This window comes from Strix aluco, chromosome 6 (genome assembly GCF_031877795.1).
Source record: "Strix aluco isolate bStrAlu1 chromosome 6, bStrAlu1.hap1, whole genome shotgun sequence".
NCBI classification, from domain to species: domain Eukaryota; kingdom Metazoa; phylum Chordata; class Aves; order Strigiformes; family Strigidae; genus Strix; species Strix aluco.
In genome coordinates this window covers 29791865-29811613 of record NC_133936.1, presented here as the reverse complement: position 1 = coordinate 29811613, position 19749 = coordinate 29791865, and the positions used below count along the sequence as shown (strand labels likewise).

The 19749-nt window shown below is 38.4% G+C and overlaps 1 protein-coding gene across 2 annotated transcripts; it reads left to right on the top strand.

Moving 5' to 3' along the window:
- Window positions 1-462: 462 nt before the first annotated feature.
- CMKLR2 (chemerin chemokine-like receptor 2) lies at window positions 463-18030 on the top strand. Of its 2 annotated transcripts, none has more exons than XM_074828308.1 (2): window positions 463-518; window positions 15306-18030. In XM_074828308.1, exon 2 carries the CDS (start codon window positions 15322-15324, stop codon window positions 16372-16374), a length of 1053 nt encoding a protein of 350 aa, XP_074684409.1. In that variant the 5' UTR covers window positions 463-518; window positions 15306-15321; the 3' UTR covers window positions 16375-18030. The 2 variants fall into 2 exon arrangements, with proteins under 2 accessions (XP_074684409.1, XP_074684408.1); XM_074828307.1 differs by lacking the exon at window positions 463-518 and adding an exon at window positions 3733-3852.
- The last annotated feature ends 1719 nt before the right edge of the window (window positions 18031-19749 follow it).

Genomic DNA, 19749 nt, shown 5'->3' with positions numbered 1-19749 from the left:
TCGAACTTGTATGTGTGTATATATATGTATGTACACCCATTCATATATATGCTTATGTGTTTTGACCTGACTAAAGTAATAGTTAGATGAAGGATTTTGCATTCTGCAGAATGGCTGAGTTTCTTCAACATATTATCCATTAAAATCTTCAGATTTCTAATATCAGTGTAGAAAGAGGATGTGGACCTGCCTAAATGAGCCAAACCTCCCTTCACCAGGTGGTTTGGTTTAAAGGCGTCGCTGGAGAATTTTGTCATAGTTGCTGACTATGGTATATAGTGGGCAGCTAAGCCACAAGTAAACATTACAGCTTTACCAAAAGGATAGGCATGAATAGTCATTAGTTTCACAGGAAGGGAGGAAATTACCCTTTTCCTGATTGTCAGGTAGTTAAACTCTGTCTTTCCAGAGTGGATTTTAATCGATGAGGTGTTAATTCAAACAGTGAGGACAAAGGAGCAGTGAAAAGGTTTTTTTTTAAAAAAGAACAGAACTGTAAACAGCTGAATCCTCAAAAGGTAAGTAATTTTTTTCTTGTGGTGTTCAGTTTAAATTAACCCTGAGAAAAACTAAATATCTTTTGTTTGACCTAATTTGCAAATTCATGCTTGGTACAATTTAATTGAATTAGTGCACACTGAATTTAGTCTGGGGTGTTCGTTCGTGCTTAATCGCTAGAGATTATCTGCACATACTAATAGGCATCTTGATAAAATACGGTGGTCCCAGCAGCGGGAAATAATTATCAGAACTATGAGGTAATTTTTGGTAATCCAGGTAAATTAAAACTACTTTGTTTATTGCCTTGTAATTTGTGCTTTGGTTAATACTGTTAAAGTATTTCTGAAGGTTTTTTTCCTCTATATCTTTTTTCCATACATTCTCTGCTTTTGTTTCGTTTTATAGCGTTTATAGCCACAGAGAATCTGAAGTGCTTTTAAAATTAATTTGTTTTTCAATAGACCTAGTTTATTCACTGCTGGACAACCCACTATCTATTATTTGTATAAAAATGCTCTCCTTTATTCTTTTTCCATCAGGTGTAAAGTAGTATTTCTCTACTCTGCAAGTCCCGCATGCACTTTATGTTCATGAATGCGTGACCCTCTTCAGCATATCTCTGGCATATTGCCATACATAATGTAGAGTAAAACCTCCAGAACTTCATTAATTTACTCTCTTGAAAAAGACCAAATGACATGGCAAAATAAAATACAATTTCCAAATAGAAAAAGAAGACACAAAACCAAACAAGGTACTTTTTTTTTTTTTTAATTAATTTTCTTCCAAGCGTATAACTTCCACAAAATTATCTGAAAAGATCACACTCATAAAATGAAGTTAGTGGTTAATAGGTTGCATGAGAGTGTATATTAAAAAGCCGTGTAATTTGGGACTTGCCATTCCAGTTTGACTGTGTCTGAACATAGAAGGAACTGAAACCAGGAAAGGTTTAGGGCCCAAGCTTACGTTCTTCAGGGACTTAAGATTCCCACTGTGGTTAATTCTGTAGAAGAATAAAATGCTGTATTTAGCTCTAAACAGAAAACAAACAGAACAAAATCCTTTCGGATTAAATGCAATTTTGTCTGTAAAATTCTGTGCTCTTTTTTTCTCCCAGATATATTACATATGCTGATTATACTGTGCAAATTGCGGAATTGCTCATCAGAGCAGAAGTCCCTTTCAATTGAAATAGAGCAAATGTAGGTAGGACAGATGGGTAGAAAAAAATACTTTGAATGCAGTAATCTGCTGTTCTTGGGAAAAAAATCTTGATTTTCTATGAAAACTTGTTTCCAAAAAATGTCTTCTGGGTCCTTATCAGTTGTGATTTCACATTTGGTACAGTGGTAGGAAGGGTGAGGAAAATTGTGTGAGGTTTGATCCTCCATTGGTTCTGAAGGATGAAGGATCTGAACCATCATCCCCGGTATGTGTTAGAGTAGTCCCAAGCCTACTTTCGTTTATGGTAAAAGAATCAGTCCCTTAAGGATATTTTCTTACTACACCAAAACTGCTGGAATCCATTGCACTCTTCAGAATGCTCCCTTCACCCAGAAGGTGAAGAGCATTTGGCAAATGTGTGACTGCTTGCTGAGGTCTTTTTTCTTTTACTGTAGATCATGTGTGAGGGTTATCTACCTAGTAATTTCCTCTTTTGTCCTACCAAAATAGTACTGAGCAAGCCCTTGAATTAACTGCCTTATAATAACTGGATTTGGCAAAGTACCTACAGACACACAGACTCCTGTGCCATTACAAGCAAAAAAACCTTGGCAGATCTGCTGTTAAATGGTGCCTATATTTACCCTATCCCAATATTTAAAAAAGAAGAGAACTACTATTAAAAGAGCTTTTATCGGTGAAGGTTCACCAATCAGTTACCTAGAGAAAACAGGAAATCTTTAAAATACAAGAAATAAACAAGTGACGTGCCAAATCAGGAGGTCCTGGAGTCTTTCCATACTCTTTTCTCAGGCAACATGCCCTGTTCATCTCCCATGTCATATATTCACAGGAATCATGCCCCCCTGTCCTTTCTTGTGGTCCAGGGACTCTGCCCCATTATAGAATCATCTCCATCCTCCTTCCATTCATAGCTTTTCCCCATCATGTACAAGGTATCAGCATTTTAAGATATATTGGCAGAACAAGAAGAGCTGTCATGGAGGAAAGACAAAGCAGGGTAGTTTTGCTGGAAGGAGGTTTTGGTTCCTGTTAAGAGAACCTGTGATCTGTGGACCATGAGAGAGGTGCTTAAACTGATAACCTTGCTAACCAGATGCTGAAATTTCAGTTTTGCTGCTTCTCACTAAGCACTTCTCTCTTCTGTGGTTTTGTTTGTATTTTTTTCTTTCTGATTTTCACTGGAATCTAGAGTTGATATCTGGAAAATTTAGAGTTGACTAGATTCAATTAGTGTTGAACCTTTTATATGGTTTGCATTAATGACAGAGAGTACCACTGTTAGATTATTGCTTCCACTAGAAGAATTGATTTTTGGTAAGGGTAGACTGATAGATGCTCAGTGGATTTAAAATGGTATGATGAGCTCAGTACCATCAGAGTCAGGTGAAGCTGTGGCATGTAGATACTAGTGGAATAATATTCCCATTTTACTGACTGAGAAACTAAGTGACATGGAGATCATGGGGGCTGGTAACAAAAACTCAGCAGGCTTTTTACAGAACTGGGAATCAAGCCAAGTGTCCTAAAACCCAGTTCAAATTTCTGACCAGTGTTGCATGGATTGACAGACAGATGCACTAATCAGGGATGTTTTGAGGACCTCACTTCTCTTACACACAAGAGATTAATCTACTAATCATAAATACAAAATGAATGTATGTCACAGTACAGTTACAAAATGATGCTTTCAATGTGACTTTTTAAGCATCTTTCTGCTCATTCAACATTATTTTCTATAAACCAGAGTGCTTACAAAGAAATACTGTTCAACTTCTCTGCATAACAAAAAGCAGCCTACAACTGTAAGGTCTCTTTCCATTCATCAGTCACCACATCTGTTGCTTGCTTGGACACTGACCAAAATCATGCATTCACATGTCTAACATTTATTTTTGGTAAAATACTGGGATTATACAGAAAGGCAACATTTCAAAACTGGGTCTAGAAAACCAAGGGAAGTTGGAAACAACTTCCTCAGCTGAAAACAAACACAGCGTTATATCATTCTGCAGCTTTATTAGCAGGAAGGCAGTAGCCAAGTGAAGCAGCTGGAATCACACTGAAGTCACTCTGAACTCTGCAGATCACTTCATTCTTCCTTCTGCTAGAGAGATCACGTCCCTGATTTACAGTGTGTTTCATTCCTAAGAACTAAGCGAGGTAGGTCAATCTCTCTGTTATATTTTAAATCTTTCTCTACCTGCCTTCTAAATAACATGTTTCTACAGCTACAACACTTGCAGGCAAATCCTGTAATGTAGTGTAGCATATGCTGGCTAAAAGAGCTTCTTGGAAGAAATAATGTGATACTCATTTATTTCAAACATTATTTTGAACCATCCCTGCAGCAAGGAAAGATATGAAAGTATGTGTGAATTTAATTTTTAATGACTTTTGAATGTGTTTATACACACTATAAGGAGTCTTTTGTCATGGCAGAGAATGGTAAGTGACCTTGACTTAAATAGCTCTCTCCCCCCTCACCCTCACCTCCCCTTGTGTGTTAGTTTTAAATTTTATTTGCTTAGGGATAGTATATCTCCTACAGCTATAGCAATTCCCATTACTATTATATATATAAGTACATCAGTTCTGAACAGATTCTAGATCAGAAACTGGAAAGCAGATTAACAAAATAATTCTGAAGAATTACAGTCATGCATTAAAATTAAAATCTCAGAATATGATCTGAGCTTGGAAGGTGTGTGTGTTTTCCCTAACCATCATGGAATAAGGTAGGATGTGGATATAGCTGTTATTAAGTGCAATGGACCATGTTTCCTAGGAAGTGACAAGAAGATTTGAAGCCTTATATGCTATTGCACAGTGAGACAGGGCTGGATTCCACTTCTATTCAGACTTTGTGATAACCATGTCATTGTTGCCTATAGCCTTTCTAAATGTGATCTTGCAAAGCTAAACTATATCCCAGACCTGTTTTTGTAGATTTACAGAAGATGTATATATAGATTGTCTATGAATTAAAACACATTTGCTTTCTAGCTGAATAAAATTGTATTACTTAATCATTTTAGGTGTTTATTAATTCATAGCTAAGGAGAAGAGAGTGAGTGAGGGTATGTCAGAGTAAAGGAATTTGTCAGACCAGGTTTGCAGAAACTGATTCAGGATTAACTTGCTTATGACAGCTTAGTTTATCATCATATTACTGTTTTGCCTCAGCTGAACTAGGAAATGCAAATATTTTGATAACCCAATTTAGTATTGCTTAACATCACTAGAGCTTCTGCCTGAATTTAAAATATTATCAGCCACTTATGCCAGGCAGACAGGGTAAGAGGTCCTATCAAGTTTACTTTAATCCTAGGGATTTTATATGTTCTATGAGTCATATTAAAGTCCACTTTTATTGCACTTAATTGAGTGTGGTATAGTGGAAGTTATTTGACTCTGGAGAATGAATTTATGGTTTGGATTCTCTAATTGTCTTTGTGGAAAGTGATCATAAGTCAGGGAAACGCTATATAAGGATTCCTAGGCAGGACCTGACTACAGATTTTTACTGTACCAGTGGTGGCAGAGGAAAACTGTTGATGACAGTAATGCAATTATAAATTCTTCCTTTTCATTTTAAGACTTTCTTTCTCTGCTGACAACATAATGAGCAACTTCTGAAATGTTACATTTGTGTTTATTTCTGATGGAGTGATTCAAGAGGAAAATTTATATCTCTGTTTCCTAATAAAGCCACTTGTCTTAAATAATTTTCTTCTCCTTATGTTTTTTAAAAGCCACTTGAAGTTTGTGATCTGTTCTTGGATATTAATTTTTTATTAACAATTCTGCTATTCCAAGCACTAAGCAGTTAGTTTTGCAGAGGATTGTAGTCTGTTGAATGGTCTTGTTATTTGCTTATTTATTCATTTTGTCTTATGGAATGTGCCAACAGTTCAGCTGTCTCTCTTGTGTGGTGGCTGGTTGTCTGGCTAATTTTCATTCATTATTTCTGATAATGGTTTGATTTGTGTTCATTCAGTCTGAAGCTAGCAGTTTCATAACAGTGCAGGGCTCTGTTGTTGCTGGCTTTGCAAAAGAGAGCTGAGTGGGAGGAATGGTTTCTCATGGCCTGTTACCAGAAGAAGGGATTGCTGTGACTGGGGTGGGCGGTGTCCGAGAGACATTTGGTTTTAGAAGGGAAGATGCCATCATGCACAGATCAACTCTCCCACACTTGCTACTACTTTTACAGTGTGCTTGAGGCTCCTGAGACAAAAAGACAAATTATGTGTCCTCAGAGGAAGCAATATAGTACTTCCAGGGGAGCCCAGCTAATTTTGTGCTCTTTGTATCTTCAATACGTGCTAAGGTTGAGGGCCTGAAGATAGGAGCAAAAAGCCCTGTGCCCATGGCTGCTCTTTTTCAGAGAGAATTTTTGCTGGCTTGTTGCATCTCTTTTTTATGGCTGGCCCACCATTTTGCTGCATTACAATTCTTTAGATGAACTCAACAGACCTGCTGCAGATACAATACTTTTTCATTAGTGGGCTCAGAGGGAAACTAACAAAGCCCATTGCTACAACTCAGGTTTCTTTGCAAGGGTTATCTGCAAAGGCTGGCACTCTAAGTCTCCAGTCCTTGCCAGGGGCATTAAGCTAGCAGAGAGTTTGCAGCCTTCTCGTCTTCCCCAGCCCAGGCTCTCTTGTCCCTTTTTAATACTTCTCAAAAGATGTATTTCAAGAATCAGAAGGCATGAGTATGAAGAACCAGCACCCTTTCCCTCTATCCACAAAAGATACTTGCCTCTTCATTCTTTTGTTAAGGTCTGAATTCTGCCTTCAACCACCTTTGAATCTACTGTTTGACTTTGGATAAGATACTTTTGTTTCTTTCCTTACTCTTCTTGTGTCTGTTTGTTCTGTTTAATTATAAACAAGGAAGGAATTGTCTCTCATTATGTGCTTATAGTGCCTAGATCCAGTGAGGCTTTGATCTCGAGGGTAGGGCCTTTGGGTACTTTCCCAACATAAAATACTTGCTTCTTTCAGCAAGTGTGAGCCTGGCACAGAAGTTTTACTCTCTTCTGAAGCCTTGTGAGAGAAAGTGGTGAGTAGTAAGTCCTGTACTGTCCATGTAATATAACTTTCTACGTTCCCATTTCTTCTTTCTCGTGATCCTCTTTTAATAAGCTCAGCCCCACATAATTTTAATGAGGTGTTTTGGAAATGTTAAGAACCATTGTCCATTTAAGAAAACTGAGTAACTGTGTTGCCAGTGTCCTAAGCTCTTAACTGAGGGTATTGTACCATATCTGGTGGAGTTAAGTGAGAAGTGATTTGCAAAGCTAATATGGGAAGCCTGTAAAACCAGTATTTCCAAGCTCCTAATTTAACACCTTAATCATAGGCGCCATCTATTCCTATCAGTGCTAGGGAGTGTTCCCAGTGCCATATTAGGGAGATAGATAAATATCCAGGCTTCCTGAAATTATATTAACAATATGAATTTTTCAGTTTTGCAGGAATACAGGTAGTGCTTTTTTTAGACTTGATCTTAAAGTAAATAAAAGTTAGCTTTGTATGAGTAGGAATATTAGAGTAACACTGATACAGAAGTAGACACCCTTAATCTACTGCACACAGTGATCCTAGTATATTAGCTGTGAGGACAAAATAATGTATGCTGTCTTATCAGCTGAAATGTTTTTGTTATATACTAGCCAATCAGAAGTGGATGTTCTGATATACCCATGCAAGAGTATGTGTCAAGAGTAATATAACCATAGCAATATTACAATCGTGCTAGAAGAAACTGCTGATGCAGATTCAATGAGCAGTAGAATAAATTGAGAAGAACAGAGATCAATTTAGAAGGCAGTACATAACCAAGCATACTGTTAGAAGTGACTGGGAAATTAATATGTGAAATAGAATAGGATATAAGAAGGCATATTTGATGAAGGAGTTGTGCTGCTAATTTTCTCTGGGGTTAGTTCTTAACTCTTCTTGTTAAAAGGACTGTAAGTATAACAGATTGTAAGCTATTTTTTATCTGTTATTCCATCGAGATTTTGTGTCTCGCTGGAGAGGGTTATTTTATTTTTTCCGTAATGACCTGTTGTTATCCTGCAGTAACTTTAGAATGGCTGTTGTCTAACATATGTTTAATTGGCCTTAATCAGTCTGCTGAGACAACAGTTGATAGTCTGAAAGAACTTACTACAGCATTCACTCTTTATTCTCTGCTCTTACTTTGCTTCTTCCTGCTAGGAGGGAGTTGTGGTTAAAGCATGTGTTTGCTGAAGGAATACAACCATTTAAAAAACATGCTTAGAACTGCATGATCATGTAATGATTATACGAACACTAGTCAAAATCTTCTTTCATCACAAATACATGAAACAGTTGCAAAGTAAAAATTCCAAATAATTTTTGCATTAAAAACATAAAAAGCCGTGCTGCTTTAGAAATACAAGCATTCGTTATCTTATCAATCCAGTCACTGTGAAGCTGAGGCACTTAGATTGGGTATCTCCATTACTCTTAAGTTTGTAGTTATTATGGTGGCTTATAGCTGGCATTTACAGAGGAATAGAAAACATGAAACTTTGCTGGAACTTCACTAGTGTGCATATCTTACGTGCTGAGGACAGCCAGTATAACATACGGTGTACGTGCTGGGCTTTGTCATCTGAGAGGTGTGCTTAATGGCTCTGAGGTATGTCCAGGGCCTGAAGAGACAGATTAACGTATATGACAAGCCAGTGGTGTAGATCCAGGTTCCTTATCGCTTCAGTGTAGGGAAAACAGACCAGAATCTGCAAGGGCTGCCCATAGAGGTGCTGGCTGCCTCCAACACAGTGGGCATGACAGTACAGGGGAGAGCCTCTCTTCAGGAAGGGGAAGGTCTCGCAGAGGTGAAGCTGTGAATTCTCCACTCCATCATGAGTGAGAGGACAGTGTTATGTTTAAGAAAGGTGGATAGGACTGTGGTTGAACCACTAGGCAGGGACTCTAGGTTTAGCACCTGGTTTAATCAGAGACTTCCTGTAAGTCATTCTCAGCCTTCCTGTCTGTAAACCAGACCGATGATACTTCTCACTTGACCCCACTTTCACTAAAAGTTATGAATACTGAGGTTTTATGACTGGTTATGTAAATACTTCAGCAGTGCTGACACATATAATATAAGACCATATTTTAAATCTCAAGTGTGCTGTTCACCTAAACTTTTTTTACCTACTTGTAAGAATGCTTAGATTTTTTTGTTAATTTTTTTTCAGAACGGGGCCGCTTTAAGTGTTTCACAGACATCACCTGTCATTTTGTTGACTGTGATGTAATACATTTGTGGTTACATGATAGACTTGCAGTGGTTACAGCAACTCCTTACGTTCAAAAGGAATATTAAAAAAGATATCTCTACTTTTAGCTTTATTAATGGAAGGGAATAAGAGCAGTAGCAAGTACTAACTACACAGTAACCAAGTGCCCCCCTTCCCCTGTGGATATCCTGAGGACATCTGTGTTTCTTTGTCTTCTTTGGGGATGGAAGTCTTGGTGTCTTGGGATCAGTATAAAAATAAATCATTTCTGATGATCTGCAGTTGCTGGTTGCAGACATTTATGAGTTACCTGATTGTGGAAATGGCACACTGCTCAGTTGCAGCAGTTGTCTGGATGATTTGTTATATTCAGGCCAGAACTACTGTAGATATTTTTCCTTTTACAGCAGCATTACTTAGATGTAAAGTTGGGTTTTCTATTTGTTGTTTAACATTTCTGTGGCAGCAGAAGTGCTGGTCTGAAATCAATGCTTTACCAGTATTAACTGAGTCCGGTCTATAGGGTTTGTTAATCCCGCTGTAATGCTCGCTTTGTGTAAAATATTATCTGGTCAAATGACTTCAATACCACAGATGAAGTGGTATGTTATGACTAACGGGGTCATGTTTGGCCTTGCTCAAATAAAGTTGTTTTGGGCATAAATTTTAGGAGGTGTCTAGCTAGTACATTCCATATACATTTCTAACACTGCTTCACTGAAGAGACATAATGGAGAATGATGGTTATTTGCATTCTTGTCTTGTCTGCTAGAACAAATACATCTATATCATGTCTTTAAAAGGTTTGCAGTCACATATCGTATCTATTATGACCCATTCTAGTTGTTGAATTCAGGATGACTTACAAGGTCATTTTATTATCATATGTCTAATAACCATTAAAATGATAGTCAAGAGCCGTTGTGAATGTGTCTGTGAAAGAGAAGACACACACAAGTCCTGATACTGTTTTTGTGTATACTAGATTAAAATGCTCATTTCCTGGTAGCTTTGTCTGCAGGGCCAGTTTTAGGCTTAAATTATAGCATAGCTATGATTTAATTTTGTAGTATGGGTATATCAGGCTCTTCCTGCTGTAGGAATGTTTCTACGTGGAGGCAAGTGGTCATCTTGGCTTAGTTCTTCTGAGGGAGAAATGTGAGTCTATGACAGTGTGTAATCTCATCAGTATTTCTTGTGAGTTTTAGAATCTTTGTAAAATACTTGCCAGAGGTATGTATCTAACAAACTTGCTCAGCCTTCAGTGTTTTGAGCTTTACAGATAAACTACGGGCTGAATTTCATGTTTATGTTTTTGAAGCTAGATAAATTCAAAATTTAGCACCTTAAAAGCTCCAATAAATTTTTTTGAGGGCTCTCAAATGAATTCAATATCCAGACAAACTTTCTGAGACACAGTATGACAAACAGACTTTAGGTGACCTTTTGGGAAACTAGTTTTTCTCCAACATTTGAGTCTTGCAAATGACAAAACTTGAAGTGAATCAATCAAAGAAGCTTTCCTTTAGCCATCAGTCATACACGTGGAATGTGATATGCTCAGAATTATTCATACAGATGTTAAAAGGAAGGTTGGTGTAATATATTCCCTCTATGAAGTTAACTGTTGAGACAGCCAACTCTGCCAAACCATAATTTTCCTATTAAGTCAGGACCCACTATTGTGACCTCTGAGATCAATTTAGGTGGCCAGACGCTCGGAGCACTGTTTATCACACTGAACAAATAAATTTTGGGACTACCACTCAAATATTTGTGTTAACTTTTAACTAACATAGACAATGAATAAGCTCTTCCCTTGGACCTCTCTGTAAATTTCAAAAGTAGTGAGGACCAAAGGTGAGAGAGAGGTTGTGTGGGCTGTAGCCCAAACACATGGCATAAACTACCAGTGTAATTAAGTGGGGCCTTAACTTGTGTGGTGCCCAGAGAATTTTGAACCCCCAGGAAGACTTTGCATCAAATGAAATGAGTGGAAATTGCAACTGTTTTGTTTGTTTTCTTCTATTTTAGACTGAAAACCCAATGTAATTTAATTCCAAAGCTATTCCACTGACCTCAGGGCTGAGGTGTGGAGAGGTCAAACGACTTCCCCTGGTCAAACAGGATGCATGTGGCATAACCATGAATAGAGTCCAAAGTAGTGGTCCCATGTCATAACCGTAAGGTCATTCTTAGTGTGACAAAAGCTGTTCTGTTTGAAGCAGATCCAATTATTTGTTCAAGTTGCCATTATGTCTCAACTTTATGAAATACTGTAATGGTGACAGAGAAGATGAACTCTAGATACTTGTAGTAAAAAGCTATGAATGTGTCAATTGAAATCTGATTCTGTGATTCCCTGCTGAAATTCAGAGAAAGACTGTTCATGTAGCACATGATGAAGTCTTTTCTCAGTAGTTCTGTGGCTTTGTATTTTAGAAATATTTCCTAATGATCTGTATTTCTTGGTAATTCTGTTTTCTGTCCCAGGATCTAAAAGGTACTAGCACCAAGTGCCAGCCTGTGATATTCCTATGAAGTCGTTTAGTAATTAACTTCTGTTTTAGAGAATTGGTCAGGAAATGAAACTTCCTGGCCAAATGTCCTGAAACCTATTCTTAATTTTAAGCAACTATATTCATAATCAGGCAACTGAATCAAGGAAGCTCAGTTTTCAGAGCTGCTTGTGACCTCAGCAAACAGAAACAGACTCCAGTCAAACAACTGCTGAGCATACACTTTACACAGGCTGTTTACTATTTAAAAAAAAAAAAAAAAGACAGGATGAAGTCTAAACTTGGTTATATTCATCTATATGCAATAGAACACTGTTCTGTAACCTGTGGCTGCTCCCAAGTCCTATTGCCAGGCCTTTGACCACACTTTCCTGTTTATTGAAAAATACTTTCCTTGCTCTGGCTCCTTTTTGCAACCCTGGACCAGCAGGGACTGAGCCAATGAACTGCACCAAACCGCCTTTACCCTTTCTAGCAGGTGGCCTGAAAGCCAAGTGGAAACTACTGGCAAAAAGTTTTGTTTTCTCTACTGAGTCTCAGTTCACAGACAGGTTCATGAGAGTCTGTCCAGCCTGGAAATCAGGCCATTTGTCAAAGATCATACAGGAAGTCAGTGACAGAATGAGGAATAGAGTTAGATTTCTTCACTTTCAAGACCTAGACTTGAACTGCAAGACTGTTCTGACTCTGAAAGTTTATTAACAAATGAAAACTAAACCCAGGTATTTGAAACTATGTGTGTTTCAGGAACACAAAGAAACATCCTTGCTGAATGATGGTTAACGCTTATCCCAGAAGAAAAAAATCTGGATCCTTATTGATGTAAACCAGCATAGCCCCACTGTCAATCCCCTACTGCTTATCTTTTTCAGGGCAGGGCTTAACACCACAAATCCTGTTATAGACACGCTTCATGTATGTGGATGTCAGAGGTAAAAGTTTCTGGGCTTTGCAAGTGTAATTGTCAGTCTTTGCTGAGTCCTAGCCACAGAGCCCAGTTTCAGCATCTGTGCACTGGTAGCAATGTTAAGCAATGTTCTTCCTGCTTTTTTGCCCCCACTGCTAAAGAGTTACTGCATTGGAAGACTAGGAGTTAGAGATAAGGAAAAATAAAAGTTTGGAAAAATTACTGCATTCTGAAGGTGTGCTCTTTCAATGGGAGGAGTTTTAAACTACAGGAGGCTTGGTAAATACTTGGTATTTATTTAGGTATGTTTTCTTTCTCCTGCTATACATCATCTTTGAAATTCTAAATATAGAATTAATATTGTTGGGCAGTAGGCAAATGTTTGTTATTGTCATTATGTTTTTTTCACACCATTAGGGAGAAAAAAAGGTTTGGGAGGAAATGTTTGAATCTAAGTATTGTAGCATTGTGCTAGCTCTTGAGAAACTTAAAAGCAAAATTGATTAGTGACTGGAATACAGGGTGTTAATCAGCAAGAGTCTGAAAACCTGGATTTGTTTGTTTAATTGCATAAATTCAATTTGAAGGTATAGTTCTGTATATAGGCAAAGACCCTTCAAAATCCAATTATTAATCTGACTGTCCTCTGAAACTGTCTAAATGCAGTGTTGTTCCAGATGTTAGTGGTACAGCTCCTTGTTTATACTATTTCTCAGCAGCTGTTAAGCTATTTGAAAAAATGACTCAGATGGGTGGTACTGGTATTTGATGCAGAAACTAACCCCAATGGGCATGTAATTACATAAATGCAGCCCAATAAGAATAATTTTATCAGGACAGTAAACCAAAGAACATTCCTTCAGCCTGATGTAAATTAAAAAGGGCAAATGTTATCATGGCCTCTTGACAGAACAGGCTGTATTGAATCACAGAATGGTTTGGGTTGGAAGGGACCTTAAAGATCATCTGGTTCCAACCCCCTGCCATGGGCAGGGACACCTTCCACTAGACCAGGTTGCTCAAAGCCCCGTCCAACCTGGCCTTGAACACTGCCAGGGAGGGGGCAGCCACAGCTTCTATGGGCAACCTGTGCCAGTGTCTCACCACCCTCACAGGAAAGAATTTCTTCCCTACATCTAATTTAAATCTACCCTCTTTAAGTTTAAAACCATTATCTTATCACTATAACTCTTATTACATATTTTTTAAAATCAAGAGATACAAAATTACACAACTTTTTTTTTTTTTTTTTTTTTCCCTTTTGCCTATCCATCTGTGATATTCCTATGAAGTCGTTTAGTAATTAACTTCTGTTTTAGAGAATTGGTCAGGAAATGAAACTTCCTGGTCAAATGTCCTGAAACCTATTCTTCTAAATCTAATTCTGCTAATGTGTGTGCGCATGCATAGCTTCACTTGTGTGATTAATCCTTTCAAAATAAGCAAACTACTTTTTTGGAGGAGAGGTATATACAAGCTTGCAGATGTGGTTCTGCAGGCAGTGTACTCTGGAGACCCTGCTCCTGTTGTCCTTAGCATGCTAAAATTAGTGGAATTAGAGGAATGCAGGGCTGGGTTCCAAAAGCGAGGCTGAATTTCAGTTTCTGAATGGAGCTAGCACTCAGAAATGTGCCGGTGAGCTCATCCATAGTACAGCTAATGGGCTGGTCATATCATGCTCTTAGGGACAGGTTTTAAGTGCAGCTGAGTCCAGCCAGACAATATAGCTTTAAGTGACAGCAGAATTTTGCAGAATATTTGTTTTGACTATGGCACATACTTCTGTCAGACTGTGGCCATCTGTGCTGTGCTGCAGCTTTGTCTGTATTGTGGAATGAACACATAACTTCTGAGTGTTTTCTCCTGTTCAACCTCTGTTTGCTATCTGTTTTCCCATTCAATTATTTTTTTCTGGGTTTTTCTTCTGGTTTATATTTTCCTTTCCCTCCCCTTGTCTCCCTCCCACACTCTTCCTTTGGAGTTTTAGAAGAAAATTCCTATGTGAAAAATCATGTTGTACTTGTAAGTTCCAGAAGCTTTTGCAACAGAAGAAAACTGAGACTGCCATTGTGTCTTAAAAAAGAAAAAAGGGGACATGTATTTTAATCTATAGCTCTTATAGTGTGTCTTATTCTCCTGGGAAGCTTTATTTTCTTTCCTCTATTGCCTGTTTCTCAGCTCACTAGTGGAAGAATACCACAATTGTATGTACGTCCCTGAAATACATTCTGTACGTTTCTTTCTCTATGTCCTTTGCTGCATTAAGGAAATCTAATACATTGAATATATCTGAAAATCAACATTCCTTGATACAAAGATAGATACATGATAGAGAGGAATAAACCCATGAACTTTCAGTTGCTGGAGCAATCACTGTCTATGATTCTCTTAACTATGATTTGAGGGGAGTGTGTGGTGTGGTCATTTTATAAAAAATGGCTTCCTGGCATTTTGCCTGCACTTTTTTGCTTACATAAATGCCTGGTGCTTCTCTGATTTCTGACAGATATAATCCATAAAACTCTGTTTCAAATACAAACAGAGGAGTAAAATATGAAACCCCACTAGAAAGTAATAGAAAAATCACAACTTCAGTAAAACTTTGCATCTGGTCTCCCAGAGATGTATCAGTGATACTGTGCTCTGTGCTCTCTGTAAATTCAAGGAAAATAGTTCCTGAAGATTTCAAGTGTTGTCTTGATTTGAGCATTTCTTCAAATGGCTGTGACCAAAATACTCCACAAGCTTTGTGCTAGCAACTGACAGCTAAAAAGTGATAGATATGTGGAGCTAAGTCAATGTTTTGGGTTTTTTTATTACCACTAACTTAAAGGAATTGCAGGTTGCTATTTGCAGTGCAGTAAAACATTTCTCCTTTGACTGTTCCATTTCTTTTCTTCCTCAGAAAGCAACTGTGAAACATGACATTTGAAGATTTTGAGAACTACTCTTATTTCTATGACCTGTCTGAGGAAGATGAATCACCCCAGTCCTCCCTCAGCATTGCCCATATGATTTCCCTCTCCTTTTACAGTGTAGCATTTCTGCTGGGAGTGCCAGGTAATGCCATTGTCATCTGGTTTATGGGCTTTAAGTGGGATAAATCTGTTTCTACCCTCTGGTTTCTCAATCTGGCCATTGCAGATTTCATTTTTGTCCTCTTCCTGCCCTTCTATATCACATATGTGGCAATGGGCTTCCACTGGCCTTTTGGGAAGTGGCTCTGCAAAATGAACTCATTCATTGCACTACTTAATATGTTTGCCAGTGTTTTCTTCCTGACGTTCATCAGCCTTGACCGCTACATCCGCCTAGTCCACCCAGTCTTTTCCTACAAGTATCGGACTGTAAGGAACACCCTCATTCTTAGTGGGATCATTTGGATGTCAGCTGCAATTATTGGTGGCCCTGCCTTATACTTTAGAGACACAGCTACAGTTCTCGACAATGTCACCATTTGCTACAACAACTTCCACGTGCATGACAGAGAACTTATTTTGCTGACACATCACATTCTCATTTGGGTGAGGCTTGCATTCGGTTACCTCTTTCCTCTAGTGACCATGGTCATTTGCTACTCCTTGCTGATTGTCAAAGTGAAGAGGAGAACTGTATTGACTTCCAGCAGGCTTTTCTGGACCATCATTGCTGTAGTTGTAGCTTTTTTTGTTTGCTGGACACCATATCACATATTCAGCATTGTGGAGCTGTCTGCTCACCATGATGAAAACTTGCACGACTTACTGCAGGATGGCATTCCTCTCTCCACTGGCCTTGGTTTCATCAACAGTTGCCTCAATCCAATCCTCTATGTTCTGATTAGCAAAAAGTTCCAGGCCCAGGTCAAGACAACAGTCTCTGAGGTGCTAAAATTGGCACTGTGGGAGGTGAGCCGCTCAGGAACTGTCAGTGAGCAGCTGTGGAGCTCAGACAACACCCATGCACCTGTGCACTATTGTGAAACTGCTCAGTGACTGCTCTTGTCACCATCCCTCTCAAAACAGCTGACAGGAGATTTGGAGGTGTTCTTGACTTCACATCTGCCCGTCAGATGTGCATCTTTGCATATACAGTTTTATGTAAACAGCTGGCTTAATTGCACTTGCTGCTTTCCTTGAAAGGTTTTTAAAGGACACATCACTGGGTGTGGTGTACTTGCAGTGCACGCACAGCCTGAACTGAAAGTTGTCAGCATAAGTGGAATTGCTCTAACTGGGTTTTTGATCAGGAATGTTGTTGTAATCCTGTTGTTTTGTTGTGGTTCCATACCTCACTGATATCAAAAGAGCACATAATAAAAATACTCTTGATGAAGGCATTCTCATCCAAGAAGTCATGGCCATACATCAATGGGTCATGAGTCTCATCATTGTCTAGTATTGTATTAAGTAGGAATCACCTGGCTACATCCCAGCTAAGGGAAGGTATTGGTGGCTCCACTCTGCAGTTGGAAAAGAATCCTAAAACAGAGAACACTGAATTGCTGCCTGCTCTTGTCAAAAAAGAAAAATATGGAAATATTTTTATACTCAAGATGGGAGATCATATGTTTTCTGGTCAGTTACTCTTGTGCTTTTAGCTCCAGTTGGGTGCAAAATACTGAGCAGATGTTTCATAGAGGTATTGGGCTTATTTGAAACGTACAAAGATTTAGTGAAAATGTTTCTTACAGAAGCTGAAATTAAAGGCCCCCTGCCACATTTGGTCTTTTTCTGTGTTTGAACTTTCAAGGCTCAAAGAGGTTTACAACTATCAGTTGCTCTTTATTGCTGTGTCAAACAAAGGTTAAGAAATAATATACCATTTTGTTTGCCTTTATGACAGTCTTCAAAAAATGGGTAGGGTGAATTCAACAATATTCTGTTACAAGTCTGTAGCCAAATGTGAGGCAAGACAGTACATCCAGGAACTGGAGTCCACTCCCATAAGAAAGATGAAGTAGTCCCAGTTATGCTATATTCTGTTTCAACTTGTTGCTTGCTGTAGAATCACACATGCATCAATGAAATGTATATCCTGAGTGGACCAATTTCTGATGCAATACCACTTAATTAAACTGTTGAATGTGGGATAAAATTCCACTAAAAGTAAAAGCATAAAGCTTTGGGTAAATTTGAACTAGTTTTTTCCTTGTTATTGGCTTAGGTATATAAAGCCGCCTTTCAGATAATCTACCTAGTTTCTACGGCTTGGCAACACACATAAGTAGCATTTATACTGTAATTGAGGCCTTATATGTAAATATATTTGCTTTTGTATAAAATATATATATATATGCATGCATCAGCACATCCAGTATTGGTGGTTGTACAAATAGAAGCAGTCTGACTGTGGTCTGTAACCGTTTTTTTGGGGTCTGGTTTCAGAGTTTGGGAGACTCAGGCAGGATCAGTGGAATATCAATGTATTTCACTTTGGGGTGGAAAGTTGGTAAGCAGCACTCTTCCTCTGAGTCATTTGCTGCCTGGTACATAGTGACTCATCGTAATATTTTGGCACGGTGCTGCTGAATGTGCCTAAATCAAACATTTTTCTTCACATGTTCCCTGACATCTTTCTAAGAATGATGTATTAGTACTATTCTCCTGACTGTACTCCAAGTGAAGTAATAAAATGTTGTTGTTTCCAAAGACCGTGTTCATTTGCTTTTCCCAGCTGCAATGTGCAGTTACTGTCTGTTGTGGTTTAACCAGGACACTGTCCATGCGTAGAACAGCTCCTTCACAAAGATTTTGGAAGATGAAAGCAAGCCCTGACCCTTTCTACTACAGGAATTAAAGTTTATGTCAGCTTTCTTCTTGCATGTCAGCAATGTGAGCACACATACTGCTGTATACCATAAAAAGATCGATTTTCAAATGGGGGAACATATATATGCTGTCTTGCATAAATTATCAGAAAGCCTCCCCTGAAGTATCTCCAACAGAGATACAAAATAGAATTGAATAAGGCCAAAATCAGCCCTGGTCTACAGAATTAAGTGGATTAGCAATTTTGCAGTGTAACTGCTACCTCATTCACACTAAGACCAGTTACAGAATTATCTCCAAATCATTTCTGCAATAGTGGAAGATACCCAAACAAAACAGATAACACTCTAAGTTTCTGTTTCCAAAGAGTGTCCAAAACAATACCAATAGTTCTACACTGCTTGGACCGAGGAATGTTCATTCAACCCACCACAATGGAAAAAAAGCCACATGAAGGGGATCTATCTCATCATGCTAAAAGATACTATAGAAAAACACTTCATAGGAAACAGCTCTATGATCAACCATTCATTGAAGAATAATAGCTATTGGCACATTTCATAATAGACAGGTTCAGGTTACATACTGTTACCTGCTTCCTGAACAGTTTGTGCCTCTGAAGGTTGTTATGTAGATTAGTTTGTAACCAATACTTTTGTTGAAACTGTTTCCCAGTATTCCTATTTAAGTTTTGGAGGTTTCTGCTGATCTTTCTGTTATGGGGTACACTTGGGATAGAAGTGTCTCATTTACTCTAAGAAAGGTGCTGATTTTTCACAGGCACAGTGACACAGTAATATACCAGCACATACTGAAATACTACACAAAAACCCCTAACATCGATCTGTGTGGATTCTCTGGAGTTCTCTTGCCCATATGCCTATCTATTTTGTAACTGGGGAGACTCTGCTCTCTAGCTTTGTCTGTTTTGTTCCTGTGCAAGTTTCCTTCTAACATCAGGGAAGAAAAAGCACAAAAGAAATCCCAACAGCTGAAGAATATGTAACATGCATGCTTAGTGTGAGGCACATGCAGAAAAATCCAGTCTGGCAGGTCAGATGGATGGCTCATAGTGCTGTATTTTAGTTACAGTCTATAAATCAAACCATTTTATCCACTTAGAGCTTTAATTTCAAGGTCAAGGAAAGAGGTTAAGCAGCACATTGAATGGGAAGTCAGAAACAGTGATGGCCAAGGATAATAAAAATTACATTTTTGTGGCAGAATTTTTTTTTCTGATGCAGCATTTGCTAGTTTGTTTCTTCTAACAGCACCATGACAGAATTCCTAAAACTAAGCTACATGATTTAGCAGAAGCAACAGCTAGAGAATTGCCACAGAAAGGGTACTGAGCATTAATTACAACAGGATGACGCTAGTCCTTTAGGAGTTAAGTTTATGGAAGGTAGGAACGAAGCCTTGTAATTATACTTACTTTCAATTCTTTAATCATGCTTTAAACCTCTAGCAGGCACATCTTTTTCCTGAGACAAATTATAAAACAAAGCTCTCACATGATCTGAAGTTGTCAGACCTTTAAACAAAGAGAAACAGGACCTGCTGTGCCAGATAACCACACACAGATGCTCTGTGAAAAAA